This window comes from Lissotriton helveticus, chromosome 2_2 (assembly GCF_964261635.1).
Source record: "Lissotriton helveticus chromosome 2_2, aLisHel1.1, whole genome shotgun sequence".
Lineage (NCBI taxonomy): Eukaryota > Metazoa > Chordata > Amphibia > Caudata > Salamandridae > Lissotriton > Lissotriton helveticus.
The window spans coordinates 144,765,400-144,784,595 of NC_136060.1; the positions used below are offsets into that span (position 1 = coordinate 144,765,400).

The 19,196-nt window shown below is 45.5% G+C and overlaps 1 protein-coding gene across 1 annotated transcript in view; it reads right to left on the reverse strand.

Annotated features, from left to right (window-relative positions):
- ATP10D (ATPase phospholipid transporting 10D (putative)) overlaps positions 1-19,196 on the reverse strand; it is a 745,681-nt gene that overhangs the window by 330,733 nt on the left and 395,752 nt on the right. The window contains exon 6 of the mRNA XM_078678229.1: positions 2,185-2,291. Coding sequence (XP_078534355.1) covers positions 2,185-2,291 — 107 coding nt within the window. The remainder of the gene's footprint in view (positions 1-2,184; positions 2,292-19,196) is intronic.

Sequence of the window (19,196 nt, forward strand, 5' to 3'; positions counted from 1 at the left end):
CTAAAGTGATCTGAATGAGGAAAGACAGTCAGTGTCAGAACACCCAACAAGCAGCTGTGCAGCAACTTCAAGGTAGTGCACATGAGAAACGTCTGGAGCAACTTCAGATCCCATTGTGGCATTACGAATGGTTTGGGAGGGAACATGAGTGTTAAGCCTTTAAGAAACCTTCATCACAACAGGTGATTTAAACAAGGGCGGTTGGTCTGCCAAATGCAAAAAGTGTTGACATATAACCTTTAATATTGCCCCTTGTAAGACCTTGCTGGTCCAAAGAAAACAAACATTACAACAGTTTGCCTTTTAAAGGGTCTGTTGTGTGGACTCTACTCAAGGGCACAAATCTATCCCTGCACCTGGCATAAATGGGACGGATGTCTAGCAGCAAGGATGACATCCACGCCTCAAGTGGGTGATCAAATGTAGTCAGACATTACACTAAATCTCCATGCATGGAGGTGTAGATTGGGTGCAACCCTGCCCTGCTGATGCAATAGAAGATCCTCCCGAAGTGTAGCCTGATCAGAGGACAGATGCATATGCCCAGACGTACTAGGTAATACACTCTCTTGGCCCAATCCAGTGCCACCATGACGATATAGGCCCAGTCATTCCTGGTCGCCTTCATAACTCTGGGCAGAAGAGGCAGTCATGCAAATGTTTCGAAATTGCACGTGCAATGGTGACAAAAAGATCGAGCCAGGGTTCCCTCCACTATAGGAAGATGGCCACTGCCACCTCTGGATGCATATATCATTCATGATCTTCAACACGCTAGGAGCTATAGGGGGATGAGGAGGACAGGCCACCCCCACTCAACGCACTATAAATCAACACAAGGCCTGTCCCACCTGGATCACACCCAAATCTGTAATTCCAACACTGGAGGGGTCTCATACAATTTTATAACTCCCTTACAGACATTTTAGTCTAAGTGTTGTGGTGTATCTTGATTAAAATAACCTACCATCATAGACCCACCCATACACAAGAAAAAAGGTGTGGAAAAGAGAGAAAGCACCTCACGGTCGCAACACCAAGGGGGCCGCTGGCTGGTACTCACCAGCAAGCCCTCTTATGATTGGTTACTTTCTCTCCAAAGAAAATAAATGTGTGTGCTGTTATGAAGAAATCTCAACCCAATGAAAGGGTCAGGGCACAAGCATTGAGGTCTGGTTAGCAGGCCTCAATGCACTGTCAAAGCCGAAAAATCCACAGAATCAGTCCAAAACTTTGCAAGTGACCATACAAAAATAGGTATTTCCTTACACATATCATCCATATAAACTCCTGAGTAACTGTGTTAAATACACTATGGATTCAATCTTCTGTAGGCAGAGTTCAGTATCTAGGTATTTGATTGTAATCTTATGCAGTAAGAACAGCGGGAAGACAGTGACAGAGGTGGAGCTCTGAACAAGCAGCCGATAAAAAGGTGCATGTTGCACACTAGTGGAAATGATACATGATCAATTGCAACAGAAAAGAAATGAGAATGGGTGGTTCAGAACTAAGTAGCCTATTCAGTACTCTAGCCCATGAATTATGCAGAGGTTAATTGCCAATTTCTCCACTTTAACAATATCAATAAAGCATAGAGTAATTGTTAATAGAGGAGTGCTGGCATGACAGACCAGAAGGTGAATTCCAATATTGTATAAGATAGTAAGCCTTCTCCATATAAAATATCACACTCATATTTAACTACTAATTAACTATGCCATATTTCTCACTTAACTCTGACACGGCAAATTAAGAATTTGTTAATCACCCAAGGGGTACCCTTGGCTAGATCCTGGATTCCCATTGCTTCAGGGCAACCTTCAGTTTAAACACTTACTTATACATACACTTGTAAAGCAGTTCGTTTGAACTACAGGGATAATAGTTTGAATCCAATTAGGTTTACTTGGGAAAGATGAAATGCCATATTTCATCCTTCTCAAGTAAAACAAAAGTAAAAATAAAAGGGGTCAGTAACAGCAGTCCTGTTGTAAATTGCGTACATCATCCACGCATTAAGCACTTCATAAGAACATCTATTATGCAGTTCTACATTTTTTATTATGGTACTACCTTCATGAAGAACTGTGAAACAGTGAAAAATAGAACACGCTTAAGTCATATTGGCTAGATTTTTCCTAAGGTCGATTCTATGAAAAAAGTAATGTGTTAGAAACAAACCTGCATAAACCACAATGCCCACAACAGCTTCAGTGTTTCTCACAACACATCCACGAAGCAACAAATTTTCTTTACTGAGACCCACGCGTTCCTTGTTCGGATGTTCCCTGTAATGACAACATAGGACATATTGTAATGCCTCAGCTTCAAAGGCACCACAGATAGTGCAAACAATGGACAAATAGCAAGATTTAAACACAGGTATGCATATCTTTAACTTGTTCAAGAAAACCAATAATATACTTGAAACGCCACTCTCCTGATGTAGTGCTCCTCCAGGAGACCCATCTATGCGGAAATAAATGCAAGGCCCAGGACCGGTTTGGGTATAGGGTGGTGGCCCACTCTGGGTTTACGTCTGGCTCTAGGGGGGTGGGTATCTTAGTCCGTAGTGCACTTCCTCTCATAACGGGCACGTGGACGGAAGACTCGGGGTGCATTGCAGCAGTGCCGATAAGGTGGGAGGGGCGCACACTGGTATTCAGCTCATGTTACATCCCACAGGGCCTCCATGCCCAGGCATATGTGAAGATACCTGACAGACCTCCCTCGGGGTACCCTGGTGCTTGAGGGGAATACAAACGCAGTCATGGAGGCGGACGTAGACCGCTCTGGTGAAAGGTTGGATAACAGAGGGGAACTGGGCCTACAGGGGTTTATAGCAGCGATGGGACTCAGGGATGTATGGCGCTCACACAATCCCTCCAACAGACAATACACTTTCTACTCGGCTAGGCATGGGACTCTTTCCAAAATAGACCACCTATTTGTGCGGGGGGGTCAACTGGGTGACTTCACGGACTCCTGCATCATGGCCAGAGGTATTTCGGACCACTCACCGGTGGGGGTCACTCTTAAGGGACCGATGACAAATAGGGCGGCCTTTCCTAGGATCGACCCCTGGTGCCTCAGAGACGACTATCTCGGACAAACGGAGGGAGAGTTCTGAATTATACTTCACGGAGAATGAGGGCTCCATCGACTCACACTTGACCCTGTGGGAGGCTTATAAAACTGTTTACGGGGCCAGGCGCAGGCACTGATAGGCGCTCAGAAAAAGAAGGAAGCACTCCAAATGAGACAATTGGAGACCAAAATTGAATCCCTGGAGAAAGTAGTCTGCGAGTCCCCATCTGCGGAGAGTAGCCATGAGCTGGCTCTTAAACAGAAGGCGCTCCGAGCGCTGGTGGAGGGTGAGGCGCGTGCCTACGCCCTTGCCATGCAACATAGGATTTATGATGCAGGTGACAAGAGTATGAAGCTAATAGCATGGCTTGAACGCCGAGGCCGCGCGCGGTCTTAGGTTGCCGCAGTGAAGAACGAGTCCGGAACCCTGGCAACCACTAGCGTGGCAATAGCAGAGGCCTTTGTGTCATACTATGAGGAGGTTTACACCCCAGTGTGCACGGGGACAGAGACGGATTGCGAGGAGTTTCTTCGTGATTTTGACTTGCCCACTCTCTCTACTGAGCAAGCCGACAGTTTGGAGGCTGAGCTCCTGAGCTCACAGGGTTGGAGGTGGGAGAAGTCCTCAATTCCCTGCAGTCCGGTAAAGCTCAGGGGCCTTCCGGTCGAAATCTATAAGCGGCATGCCAACATTGTGATAGACCCCATGCGACAGATGTTCCTCGAAGCGAAGTGTGTAGGTAGACTCCCGCCTGATCATCGGGAAGCCACTATAGTGGTCATTCAGAAAACCGGGAAGCCGCCTGAGCAATATTCGTCATATCGGTTTATCTTGCTCCTCAACGTTGAGGCCAAGGTTTTGACCAAAGCCCTGGCGACGAGGTTGCTAGCTGCACTACCGGACTTGGTGTATGTCGATCAATTGGGATTCATGCCACGCAGAAGCACTAGGGGAAACCTGCGACGATTATACGGGGTCTTATACATGACTGAGGCGGCGGACGATACTCAAACGGCATTGATGGCGCTGGACGCCTCAATGGCCTTTGATAGTATAGAATGGCCCTACATGTTTAAAGTATTGGAGCGCTTCGGCTTCGGGCCCGTGTTCGGCAGCTGGGTTCATCGCCTGTACGAGCAACCGACGGCAAGAGTGAGGGTGAATGGAGCGACATCCCGGGCATTCCCCTTGCGTAGAGGCACCAGGCAGGGGTGTCCGTTGTCCCCGCTCCTTTTTGCCTTGGCCTTGGAGCCTCTGGCTCATTGGCTTCGACGGGACGGGTCATTTTGGGGCCTGTGGGAGGAGCGTATTTCCCAATACTCAGATGACATTGTCCTGTACATGTCTAGGCCCTACCACTCGATGGGGCAGGCGCTCTAACTTTTTGAGCTCTTCGGTAGCTACTCGGGGTATAAGATCAATTGGACCAAATCGCTGATCTACCCCCTCTCTGGCCCTCCCCCAAGGATCCCGTTGTGTTGCCCGGCTTCGATCGTCACTGAAGGGTTTAAATACCTGGGGGTTTATGTAACTAGGAACAAAGCGGAGTTCTTTACCAGGAACCTGGAGCCCCACCTGGCGCGCTTGGCCTCGGACATCGCCCACTTGCGCTCCTTGCCTCTCTCCTTGATGGGGCGTGCCGCGCTTTTTAAGATGCTCGCACTGCCCAGACTGCTTTATATACTGCAAAACTCGCCCTATCTAATCCCGGGTGGGGTGTTTAAACGCATCTCCTGCTCAGTGCGGACTTTGCTTTGGGACGGGGGAAACCGAGAACAGCGTCGGGGAAGCTGACTAGCGGGGTATACAATGGGGGGCTGGCCCTCCGGGACGTTCAATTGTATTACTGGGACTCGCAGTTGCTGGTGGTTAATGACTGGGTCTACACGGAGAGGTCAGAGCCAGCCTACAGGGTGGATAGGCATGTTATGCCGGGGGGGCAATTGTGAGCCCCTCTTGTACACGAGGAGGCGCTGTAAGGACCTCCCGTCACATACAGGGGTGGTCAATCAGTTTTGGAGGGAGGCTAATAAATTCCTGGGCTGGGCAGGCACCCTGACAGGTAGGACGCCACTTTGGTTTGGCGACCAGCTCACTGAGGTGTCTAAACTGACTGGCTTTAAGGGCTGGAGGCTCATAGGGATTGACTATTTGGGTGATGTGTGGAAGGGGAACGCACCTAGACCCTTCCTTTACCTCCAAAAGGAGTACCGACTCCACGACTCCCAACACTTTCACTACACGCGCCTCACCCATGCCTTACGAACATGCATAAGCACAGACGCAGCGCTCTCAGAATATTCTCCATTGGAGGACAGACTCCTTCTTGATCCCATCCCGGAAAAGCCTACCTCTACCACAAGCTCATTAATAACATGCCTGACCCCCTAGTGACTGAGGGAGAGATGGGAGGGGGATATTGGCTGCCTAGAAGACAACGATTGGCAGGAAGCAGTGCAGAGCCCTCGTGAAATTGCGTTTAGAATTCGGTTTCGCCTAGTGCAGTTGAAAATACTGCACCGGGTGTATTATGCACGCACTCAATTGCTCTCCTGGGGTAGGTGCTTGTCGCCGTTGAGTGCGAGGGGCTGCCAGGGTGAGGGGACCTTCTTCCACATACTTTGGGACTTTCAGTACATATGGCCTTACTGGACCAAAGTTGCACAAACAATGGAGGTAGTGGTGAGATCGTAAATGCCGATGGATCCGAGGTGGCTGCTGTTAATGATAAGAGGGACTACTGACTGGTCCAGGTATAATGAGATATGGCTAGCTACGGCCGCAGGAGTGGCTTAGCAAAACATTGCCCGCAACTGGGGGGCGCGGGCGCCCCCTCAGTGGGAGCAATAGATCAGGGACCTGGATTGGTGCCAGAGGGCGGAGGAGGCAGTTTATAAATCCAGAGGGTGTGTCAAGAAATGGAAAAATGTGTGGGGCCGCTGGCATAGATACCGGGCTGAGCGGGCGGGGATGGTTTAATGCCAACTGAATTACTCTACCAATTACAAGACTTAAAACAAAAAATCTCATGTAACCCTTCTATTTTAATATGTTAATGCTTTTAAGTCTATATTGAATACATTTTAATATAAAAATTAATGCATCTTTTGTCTTCTTAGCTTCCTTAATAAAATGAATAAAGGTACTATACAACAAAAGCAAAGTGGCTGGCCTGTCTTCAGGATACTACAGATCATAAAACTAAGGAGGGCTAGCAAATGTCCCTATATTGTAGAGATTTTCTAACGTGAGCGAAAAGAAAGACACTGGCTGAGATTGACTTGTGAACTGACACCACTCCGAATAATATTTCGGACATATAAAATGGGAGTCATGGGATTGGATATGTATCCGAATGAGCTATTTCTCGAAAAACCAGGATCCACAACAGAGTGATAGATGAAGTGGACATCCTCTCCTTATTTTCCAGGAGTGAGGCAATAATGGTTTAAGTTAAATATAGAACCAGTCGAGGGCAGAACTGAATTCAAACTTGCTTGCAAAAATGTATTCACATGCAAATACTAACCATTTTTGTCATCTACCTTAAAAATCTCAGGGATCTAAAAGCATAAGGAGCAAAAACATCTTCAAACAAAGAAGTTTAAATCCCACCAAGCTGCCCCCCACCACTGCTCTGGGACGGGTCAATTTTTATGTAACTCCCTACTCAAAGACTTCGGTTATCAAGGTTTTGCGTCGTCCTTGCGCCATGCCACACAAAGGGACGCAAGGGTGACACACAACTTAAATGAGATTTACTATGCCACTAAAGACCCCCTTGCACTGCCCTACACGGCTTGATAAATCTAGAGTAATGCAAGGCAGTGAAAATCGCTGCCTTGCGTTACCCTGCAGCAGGGAGGCGTGCCACGAGTGCAGCGTGGGTGCTCCCACGCATCCACTCATGCATCCTAACACATTTACAGATTTAACAACAGTGGCAGACCTGGGAATGCATTCGAATTGTAAGCATCCCCACCAGAGGCACAATGAGGAGAAATATCTTTATTCCTCCCCGTTGTTTCTAATTCCTATGTGTGCTGCATTGTGAAGCACATGTAGAAAGAGGAAAATGGCTCGGAGGATTGGTTTTGTAAAGGAAAGCATTCCATCATGCTTAAAAACAATCCTGCGTTCAACGTGGGCACTACTGCACCATGGTGCAAGGGTGCTTGCATTGGCGCTAAGCAGCAGTTTGTGCGCCAGCAGAGAGCAGGAAAGCGCTGTATAGTGATAAATAAGGTGCATTCCTGCCCTCTCTCTTTCACATAGCACAGCAAGGTAGCTTGCTGTGTTATGTGAAATACTCCTAAATAGGGGCCTTCGTCTCTCAAAGAATTTGTGGCCTATTAGACAGAGCTGCCGACTTTGGAACTGGGGAACCAGGATAAAGTCCAGGAATCGGTTCAACAAACTGCGATTCTGGGGCCATCAAGTCATCTCCTCATGCCCAAAATTAAGTAAACATATGTGACTAGGTTAGTGCTATATAAAAAACTGGAAAAAATCTGCAAGAAAGAAACCACAAAAAACATACCTGCTTAAACCTGATGATTACCTATCCCCGCACCAACCCCTACTTTTTTCCTGGTCCCCACGATTCGGTATGTGTGTCCCGCACGGATCAAACAGCAGTGGGCACGGAGGAGGTTCAGAGTAGTGACACTAGTGCTCCGTATCAATAGCAATTTAAGGTTTCTGAAGCACCTTGAAGTAAGCCCCATTGTAGGGTACAGCAGCACCTCTGGTGAAATCTCAACTTTAAGTTCCTAAGACACCTCAGTGCAAGATCCAGTGGTAGGCTGCATGCTAACATTAGAGTACGCCCAAAAGGTAAGTCAACTCAGCACATCAAACCGACCCTGATATGGCCTTAAGCCATGAAGTCAACCTAGAACTGCTCCCAATGCAGGCCCTAGGATCAGAGTCCCCCCAAGACCGGAGAGAACAGATAACAATGATCACTGGTAACAACGTTCATTTATCTTCTATTTCAGGTTGAGGTAACACAAATTCAGATCATACCTGTCCACCTGACTGCAAGAACTGAAAACAATTGTTCTTAAAAAAAAACCAATTGTAACCTGCCTCGAACAGCTTCAATTTTACAATTCTTTGTTGTCCCTGCTTCAATGAGCTACAAAGCAGTCAACAGTCCAGACTACGTAACACTTTATACAGCTGTAATCCCCGAATATTGCCCTCCACCCAGGTGGAAGCTATCTTGCCACAACAATGGTTTTAAAGCTGCTTCTCCATGTGTTATAAAGATCATAAATCGTACTACTTTTAGATTATTTTGAGGAATTTACTGAATTAATAGGCTACATTTCAACCTGATCTGTGTTGTGGGAATAATTGCAGAATAGAAAATACAAGCATCTGAAAAGATTACACTGTGCAAATTTTAGTCAGTGACTGGATTTATCACAAAAAATAAACAACTTAAATTCACATGACTAGGAGCAGCCAGAAAATGTGTGCGTATGACTCGAGAGGGCCGTGTGACATTGGCTAGATCAAAAGACAGCGGTAATACCTTAAGCTTCAAATTAACGATGTCCACCTTGCTCTCATGGCGCCAGAAATATAAAATTTATATTAGCTTTCCCTACCCATGGTCGCGCCTCTCAGGAGCCATCTACCAGACTTATTCAATTTTTTCTAACATTAAAATATTGGATTCTGCAGGATTCTGAGACGTATGATTTTGGTGCAGTATGTCTGAAGTACAGACGCGAAGCACTGTAATTTCCATACACTAGTTAAGGTAGTGACCACTTCCGCCCTACAGCTTTGGTTACAGAATCAATCGTTAGCCAGTGACATTCCCATATCTGCCACATAGAAGATAAATAAGTAAGCCTCTACGTTAGCCGTTCATTACAGAAGGTTTTTGTTTTGTTTGGGTGGTCGTGTTATCTAACTTGATGCAAACCTAGATCTGCATTGAAAAGCTCTCAGAGAGCGGATGCGAATTCCCAAATAGTTAATCTGATTCATACCATGCACCCAAAAAGGTTTTAAAATCTGAAGTTTTAAAAGGGCAGCTATCAGCTCTGGAATATAACTCCATCCTCATTGATAGGGCAAATGTCTTACTGGTTGCTCTGCTTTCCTCTCCAAAACCGTTTTGATACCAATGGAACAGCTGTTTTTCTTTTAACAATTCCTGCAACACTTTTGAGCAAAATTATTGTGTAAAATATTGCTTCAATCTACGAATACGCCTAGTTCCGCAGATGCTCCCAGAGCCCCTATTATAGTGAGTGTTGTCAAATTGAGCCTTAGCAGGACGCAACGACAACACACGACGTAAAGCACTTGTTATAAAGAGGACAAAGCCAAAATTCCCAATAGGTGGGATTATGCATTAACAAGCCTGACAGCAAGACTTTCTGCCTGGGGCTCCTTCCCATCTACCTTTTGATAGTTTTCTCCTCTCTGAAAGTCATTATCTGTTGATTAAAGCAATCTATGGCATCAACAGTCCCAGCTTTAGGTTTGGCCCCACTTTACACAGCTAGCAAGCGGATGTAGATTCCCATTGTTCAGAAGGCATGTTTCCATTCAATTGAGAATGTCCCATATTGAGGTTTTGATTAAAGCTCAAAACATCCTATGATTGTTAAATGTTATAGTCATGAAGTTCAATCCAATGGCTGTTGGCTGCATGTTTAAATCTGCCATACTACCACTTTCTAAGCTTCCAGCAAAGTCCCCACTTTCTCGATGTCATTCAAATGAAATATTAATTTTGAGCCGTTTCCAATAGTCTGGGATTCTTGATGATTTACAAAACCACGTGTTGCCATCCCATAAAGGCATATATCTTTTAGGTTAGCTGGGTATTAAAAGGCAGCAGTCAACAAAATTACTATTATCTCGTTTTGAAAATCTTGTCCCACAGCAAATTTAGAACCGTGTATATATTAGTCTTCACTGACAGCATTTGCCTCCTCATAAACTTAGAAAAAAAAAGTATAGATACATTCCTTCAGGCTTGTAAACTGTTCTTTTGATTTCCCACAGCTGTTGCCTAGCTGTGTGATCCACGTAAATACTGGGGTGTAGATGTCTGGGTGAATTTCCAACTCCCTTGAACTATCCAGAGGCACCATCAATGGATAGCGCGCTACTACTGGTTTTGTGGCAAGAAGGCCCGGTCAGCAACAAACTATGTGTAAAAATTCAATCTGAATGCCCTTGTTTAGACGAGATTATTGCAACAGACTTGTATCGCTCAACATGTCCAGAGGGCCAATGGCAACAAAATAGATTAAGTATCTAACCAACGTCAGGCCGGATGTGCATGGAAGCGGCCATGCTGCCAGCGTGCAGGAAGTCAAAAGGGGCATTTGGAGGTGTAATGAGAATAAAGTTTCTAGATCAATGTTTAGATTAAATCTGAATGCCCTTGTTTAGGCGAGATTATTGCAACAGACTTGTATCGCTCAACATGTCCAGAGGGCCAATGGCAACAAAATAGATTAAGTATCTAACCAACGTCAGGCCGGATATGCATGGAAGCGGCCATGCTGCCAGCGTGCAGGAAGTCAAAAGGGGCATTTGGAGGTGTAATGAGAATAAAGTTTCTAGATCAATGTTTAGATTAAATCTGAATGCCCTTGTTTAGGCGAGATTATTGCAACAGACTTGTATCGCTCAACATGTCCAGAGGGCCAATGGCAACAAAATAGATTAAGTATCTAACCAACGTCAGGCCGGATATGCATGGAAGCGGCCATGCTGCCAGCGTGCAGGAAGTCAAAAGGGGCATTTGGAGGTGTAATGAGAATAAAGTTTCTAGATCAATGTTTAGATTTATGATTTTTCTATGGATTGAACCCAGTCATAAGTCACCAGAGCAATGTACAGAGTCAGCATAGAGGTGATTTTAAACACTTTCCTAAACTGTTTCAGCATTGGAGTAGTCCTGACGGATAAGGGGATGGTGTTGTAGGTCGTGTGCCTAGATAGAAAAGGCTGTCTGTCTTGTTTTTTCGATTTTTGTTTGTTTTTTATGCTTCTTAGTCTGTAGACTGAATGTGTCCTGGCTGCAGGTGTGTCGGGAACCTCTAGAGATGGTGTGCTTGCATGCAAGGTAAGTGGGGGTGCTGGTCGTGATGCCTGTGTAAATGATGCAGCTGGTGTTAGGGGGTGATGAGATCATATTTCTTCATTTGTAAATGTAAATGTAAATGTACAGGAATTTATATAGCGCAAATCACCAAGCGGTCTCTAAGCGCTTGCTTAGGGAACCCGTCCTGGTATTCCCCTGTGAGATAACCCCGGCAGGGTATCCGCAAGGTGAAAGCCAGGCATCCCACCGCGAGGGGCCGTTGTGGAGACTAAGCAAGCTATTGCCCAGAGTCGCAGAGTGTGAACCCATGAATAGAGTAGGCACCGGAGCGAGAATTATCGAGTCCATGGACATTTTAGGACTCAAGACCCCGCCGAGCCGGGAATTGAACCCTGGTCCCTGGCTGACCTCTGCTTCCAGGTCTGCCTCCTCTAACCAGTGAGCCACACTTCTCCACTTCCTCATCCATTTCCTGGATGAGACAAGCTGCGTTGTGAAGTATGCCTTTAAGAGGTGGCAGAGTAGAGTCTGGGAGGCCGTGTAGCAAGGTGCTACCACCCATATGCAAAAGTACGAGGGCTTGAACAGCAGTTTTGAAGTCGCTTTTTGGAGGAAACTATTTTACTGTCTTTTAGAGACAGCTGGTGCCAGGACATCTTTGTTTTTTGCCAATTTGTTCCGTGAGGTTGGTGTCCAGGGTGAAATCAAGTGGCTTGGCATTTAGTGGAAATTGGGGTTCCTAGCCATTCAAGGTTCATTTCATTGAGCCCGTTTTTAACTGTTTATTGTGCTTGATAAATAACAGAAATTCTGTCTTGATTGGGGTGAGCTTCAGGTATGCACTGGACGTCAAGATTTGGAAGATGTACAGGCAGTGTTTGAGTGGTTGGATGTCGAAGGGAGAGAACTTCATTTACAGTTATGTATCATCAGCATATTGGTGAAGCCTAACGCTATTATCTGTTAGTGAAGCACCTTATGCCTCAATGCAGAGGTTGACAGAAGACAGTATGGAACCCTCAGGAACTCCCCAGCGGATGGTGATTTTTGTCGGAACTGGAGATGCCCATGTGAACAAACTGGAGTTGGTTGGAAAAATAGGAGGAGAACCAGTGAAGGGCATTGCTAGTGAATCCAATTTGTGTCTCAAGGGTACATAGGAAGGTGGGATGGTCAACTATGTTGAAGGCAGATGAGAGGTTCTGCAATATCAAGAGGCATGATTCATACTAATCTGTTCTCAGAAGGGTATCATCTAGGGTTTCAAGGTAGCGTTCTACGCACTGCAGTGTGAGCGTAAGTTAGACTAGCAGTCGTGCAGGAGATGGCCAGCACTGAATAGAACTTGCGAGTTGAACACAGACTGCTTATTCAATGCTCTTGCCGACTGCTGATGGGCCGATAGTTGACGAGGTCATCAGGGTCTAGTGTAGACCATCATAAAAGGCCTGAGGGAAGATGCTTTCAGTGAAGGAGGCATTGACAACGGAGAAGTGTGAAGGATTGTCGCAAGAGAGCTCTGATGACAGGCGAGGGTAATACATCTTTATAATAAGTGGTTTTGAGGGAGTTGAGTAAGTCAGCGATATCTGCAAGAGACAGGGCTCTGAAAGCTGAGCATTGCAGGATTCTACAAGAAGGGTTTGGCATAAGAGATGAAACAGGATACAGGTTGTTGGATTATCTGTCTTTTTCCACTGAAGAGGTTGGTGGCGTTGCACTTTTCTATTGAGCCAAGAATAGTAGCTCTGGTAGGAGGTTGATTTAGTACTCTATTGTGTTGAAAGGTGTTGTGGTTTTAGTAGCTGCAATGATGGTGAATGTACTGTTACTGTAGTTGTTGTTAGACAAACAACAATGTGCTGGCAGTGTTTGTATACTCATCTCCATTTTGCTTGTTTTTCCAACGTTAGTGTCAGCCAGTTAATCCGGTCATTGTGCTGCATGTCACAGGGCCTCCTAAAATCTCATCAGCACCCCTTGGCAGCCCTCACACCAATATTTACTAACTCACATCTCTTCTGATCAGACATAACTGCTCTGGAGAGTGACTGCAGTCATTCCCAATCCTGACTTACGTGAGGAGACCACCTCTTTATTTTCTTTCCCCTGCGAATACTTGTACATTTTCCTAAAGTCACTTGAGTATTTGGAAAGGCTGAGGACCTACATTTAACAATGTAGGCAAAAGTAGGTAAGTTCATATATCAGACTTTCCTAACTTGAGTGTTAGCGCTCAGCAATAGTGCCATTTAGCTCAGTTGGCTGAGTCATTGTTTGTGCCAACTTAGCTACATATTTTTCAGCCCTAATGTGTGTCCTTGTAGTCAGACATTTGGTATTGGTGTCCTTAAAACAGCTTGATTCCAAGATTTATTGACTTTTTGGGGCACAAGTTTGTGGAGCTCTACCCATTTTTTCAGCTTGAAACGAGGAGTTCCTACCAACTGCCACGTGGCTGAGGTGTTGTTTTCTTGTGCGCGGCTTGCAAATATTAAGTTGCTGAGAAAATATTTGTGTCACCTAGAGTGATTCCGGGCACTCGAACACCTCCCGGTGAGATTTCTCAACGCATGTGGTCGTGCAGGTCACGTTCGTTCGGGCTGAAAAAGATGCCAGTTGAGAAAAAAAATGGTAGAAAGAAGCAGTGCGCTCTGTGGTCCTGGGAGGTGCCGTTCACACTGATTTTACAGCGTGAAACAAGCTACAAGCGCCAGACAAACTCTGAGTTCCACCCACCCCCAAAATTGAGCTAGGTGACTAGAGAAAATTGAGACCCGATTGACACAGTCAGCCACACTTTTTATTTAATTTATTCTGCTTTTTCTTTCAGAGACCATTTGTTTAGAGATTTTAACATTTGAATCTTGCTGTTTATGTGTGGTTGAACTACTAATGGCAACACTTAAAGTTTGGTTAGAAAGTTCTTTTAGAACCATTATCTTAAGAGACTTCTGCTGATTAATATATCCCACATATTATTATTATTATTATTATTATTAATAATAATAATAATAATAATAATAATAATAATAATAATCTTTATTTAGATATAAAACAATATCTTTAAAAGTTTTTCCCAAATCACATTACGTACAGTTTTGTGAATAAAATTGTTTAAAAAAAAAACATACGGGCACAAAAAGCAGAAAAAATAGAAATTTAAACTGTTTTGTGCAACATGACCTAGCGTCTCTCGTACAGCTCCCATTATATTCAAATGATGAAATCGAACCATAAGCATACATGCTACAGAATATCAATTTGGTTACGACCCTCCTAATCGTTGGAAATTCTGTTACAATACATTATTTAATCTAAAAGGTGGGCGGCAAGACCATAACAGTTTTCTTTATGTTGAGATTGCAATACGGTTGCTGGATAAATTTGGCCAATTTTATATTTAAAACAGTGTTGTCCGTGGACAGAGCAGCAATGATGGCATGCCTACAAGTCCGAACTCCCAACCTATTCCATTCTGACCTGAGCATACACCTGAGTTGAGAATTGAAGGTAGGGCAGATGCAAACCACGTGCAAAATTGTTTCTGTCGCTAACCCGCATTCTCTACAGATTATGTCCTTCTTCGACGCCAAATGGGTAGATTTTGAAAAAAGCGCCAGTCCCCCATATTTAGGGCTATAAAACTGCGCTTTAAATAGAGTGAAAATGTGGTGGAAAAATACATAGCAGGGGATAGCCGTTTGTAGGAGTTGACTACTGCTCAGGAATGGCTGCGTTTCGTGAGGAGAGCTTTGTCAGTGGCGAGAGAGGTCAATCTCACACATTTTTGGATTGCGTTTTTAAAGGCAGACTGACTAGGATTGAGGGCCCAGTGGTCAGCAGCTGACATTTGGTGGATATAGTCCTTCAAAAGACAAAGAGCCAAATGATCCTCCTGGATTGTTCTTGTTAATTTCTTTCCAGACTAGGGATTCTAGTGTACCTGGTTCAGCCGGTCTTAATTTGTGGCAAAGCTTAAGGTATGTACCAACATTAGAGGCTTCGTAATTGGTTAACCCCAACTCTAATCTGATCTGTGCTGGGGATGCGGAACTTGGCAGATGGAGTACCTTTTTGTGAATTTTAGTTGTGTGTTTATTTAAAGCGGTGTTCATTTTACCTTTAAAGATCTCTATACCATATGATAGTGTAGGGCCAATCTTTGCTCTTAAGACTTCCAGTAGGGGAGAAAAGGTTGGACGTGAAAGTTTCTGCAACAGCTTAGACAGTGATACCACTAGTGCCGTGGCTTTGGCTGCGATCACATTACTCTGCTTTATAAAGTTGCCCCTGAAATCCAAATAAACGCCTAGGTATTTATATGATTGGCCAGTGGTAAGGCTTGTTTTATTAAGTGACCAGCCACCACTGCCGTAACGTTTCTTGCCAAACGGGACAATCAGGGTCTTTTTCATGTTGACTTCTAGTTGGTTAATGATCGTGTATTGCATCAGTGAGTCGAGAAGCCTTTGTAACCCTACCCTTGTGAGGCTAAACAGGGCCAGGTCATCGGCATATAAGAGATTACATAATGCCGTACCTCCTACTTTGGGCGGGTGACTGTTTACTTTGTCTAGGGTACTTGACAAGTCTGCTATGAAAAGGTTGAAAAGAAAGGGGGCCAGCACGCATCCCTGCTTGACGCCTCGTGAGGTCATGATTTTTCGCGAGAGATGCGTGCCGGACCCCAACTTCACTCGGACCCAGGTACTGGAGTGCAGTTGGATAATAGGGTTCAGGGTTTTATCTGGAATTCCCCACTGCCTCAGTTTTTCCCAGAGTGCCGCCCTGGGAACCCTATCAAATGCAGCATCGAAGTCGACAAAGCATCAAAATGCTGTCCTGGATGTTGAAAGGGCTTTGTCGATGATGGTAGAGACTGCTAATACGTTTGTCATGGTTCCTGAGTTGGCAACAAACCCTGTTTGATTCAGTGGTATCAGATTGTGGTCCTTTACCCATTGCCCAAGGTCCTCCAGGATAAGCCCAGCGTAATGTTTCGCCTCTATGTCCAAAAGGGCAATTAATCTGTAGTTGTTAGGGGCAGCGCGTGATCCAGATTTATAAATGGGGTGGATAATTGCACCCCGCCATGAGTCCGGGATTGTTGCTGTCCTCAGAGTGTAGTTGAAAAGGTTTGATTGCACCGTGGACCAGAAAGGAATGTCCGAATTAAACAACCTCTGTGGGAGGCCGTTCGGGCCTGGTGCTCCATCTTGTCTCCCTTTTGTCACTGCTTTGGTGACTCTTTCTTCAGTTAGTACATATTCCGCGGCGGACCCTTGTATTGGATCAGAGGGAGTACTCAGTGATACACCAGCGCCAGTGCCATATGCGCTGGCTGATCCAATAAGATCTAAGTGGTCTTGTACCTGGAAGTGGTCTTTAAGGTATGTTGCCCATTCCGCTTCCTGAATATTTGCTGAGCCAGAGTTTGTCAGGTTCAAATTGGTGCGGTTGACGAGAGCCCAGAATTTCCTGAATTTTTTTTTCTTGCTCTCCCACACCAGTTCAACCCAATATTGGGTTTCCTGCGCCTGTTTCTCTTGGATAATTGCCCTCTTGAATGCTTTTTGGGCTTGATGGTATATAGTAAGATAGGCGCTATTCCCCAGGAATTTTGAAAGTGTCCTCAGAGCGTTGCTTCTCGTTCTCTTTAAAGACTTTGTGTCAGTGGAAACTGCGAACCTGGCTGATAGAGTCCGGCTTGAACGCTGCACGGTCGCTGGAAAGCAGCTGATCAGGTGATAACAAAACAGCGACCATTTCACTGTCGTTGAGGCGTCTCGGTCGAATCTGCCTTTGATAAAGTCCTTACTTACTTTTAAAATATTCTGGCTGTTAATCTCACTCCATTTGAGACGCTTTAAATTTTCAGAATATATTCCCTTGTAGGTTATGGGCACTGTTTTATGGGATTCTGTCTGTGTTGAGAGAGATAACCTGCGGCCACTTTCAGACCGTGGATGGATGCAAAAACTGTCCAGATTGAATAATAGTTCTGAATTGCAGATGGTGAAATCTAGGTAAGAGTTTTTGCTTCTGTTTGACCAGGTCCAGTTTGGGGGAGAGTCACTGGTTGACCTACCATTCATTACCAAGTAGCCTGCGTTGTAGAATCTCATCACGGAGAGCTCACCCAGTTTATTGAGGGCTTGATTCGGAGGTTTAGTTTGAGTCATGGCCTCAATGATGTTTGTCAGGGCGGGCCCTTCCATGTCTGCTGCTTTCCCCTGTTAATAAATTGGTATTGAAGTCCCCCGTGACAATGCGGTCCGAGTTGGGGTGTTCTGTGGCAATGTCATTCATGATTTCACTGAGGCAGGCCAGGTAGTCTTTTTTGGTACGGGTGCTGGGGTTAATATACACGTTTATGAGGAAGAGTGAACGATGCTTCCTCCACGTGTTAATTTTGACCCCAAGTAACCAGTCTTCTTTGAGTAAAAATTGATTGAATTAACCTTTTAGGTTGTTAGAAATATATATAGACAGACCACCTTTAGAGTGACCGTAGCGGCTGTCCCTAAGTGCTGGCTTCCAAAATTCAATGTAACCTGCAATAGGGCGGCCCTCTATGGCCCAGGTTTCCTGTAGGGCAATTGCTGCGTGTTTGCATAAAAAGGCCAGAGTGTCATCATTGGAGGTTTTTTGGTGGAGCCCGCTGATGTTCCATGAGCACAGTGAGAAGGGCAACCGCCCTTGCCTGTTGTCTGTTTTTAACTGTAGTTCTGCTGCTGGGTTTGGTTTTCCGGGGGGTTTATGTTTTTCTGCCTGCGTCTCGGCCACGTACGGTCAGTTTGAGTTTTTAGAGGACAGGATCGCTGGCAGCCACCCCCAGCCTTGGCTTGGATCTGCATTGTCACCATCTTTTTCGAAGGATTTGATTTCGACGTCTGGTCCGGACGCGTTTTTTAGAACGGAGTAAGGTCTCGCATATACTGTTGATTAATAGTAACAGATTGTCTGGGTGAAGTCGATCTGGTTAGCAGGGAAATTGGATACCCTGGCGTGAAATATGGGTACACTCTAATTCCCCAGTTTCGCAAGATGGACTTGTGTTCCAAAAAAGCTCCTACCCAGCTGGCTGATTTAAAAGTCGCCACAGTGACCTCTGATGGTTGGTTACCTCTGGGAGGGAGGAATTCGATGGAATCAATGCTGTCCGTGGACAACCCTGCGAGCCCCGGGATGCCTTCCACGAGTTTTACCAGGTTCGATCTATTAAGAATGTCGTGCCGACCCTTGGATTCATATTCAGGAGCCAATAGGATCTGATGGCGCGATGGATCATTTTTGCTCACCTCCGGTGCACTTAGAAACAGGTGGTCAGGTTTGTCGGGTAACATGGCTGGTTTGGTTTTGTGTGTCTGTTGTATCAATCTTTGCAGGGCCGTCTTCAACGGTGGGCTGTGGCTAGTCAAGGTTTTTGAATTATTACAAATGGTTTTAGAGTAGTTGGATCTTAACGTTACATTGTCCTTTCCGGGTGGAATTGGAGCCATCGGTGACTTAGGTTTTCCTGGTACCGTCTTGGACCCAGTTGCACTTATCTTATCTGAGCTCATCCTTGTGTTTTCTGTGGATGCGCTGAGCTCGTCCATTTCTAGGTCCGTAATTGGCTTGCTTTGGTCCTGGTAGCTCCTCGCTGGTTGTTGGGTGGGTATTCCTAGGATTTCTCCATTGTGGTTTGTCGTAGGCAATAATGCACTGGTTTTGGTGAGGGTTTTTTTATTTTCTGCTTTTGCAAAAAGAGGGAAGAGTTCCTGGTGGACCACATTGGAACTTGCCCTGAGTTTGCTTCTAGTTTTACGCTGGCGTTTGCTCTCTCTCTTACTGCATAGTGGGGGGAGCGCTGGGGGAACGTCCACTGCTGGAGCGGTCTGGGGCACTGGGCTGTCTTTTGACCCTGTCACAAGTTGGTCTGGGCTGATTGTGGGCCCAGTTGAAGTCAATGGTGGACCGTTGTCGTCTGTCGACTTTGGTTGTAATTGACGACAGTGGCCCTGCCCGTTCGGC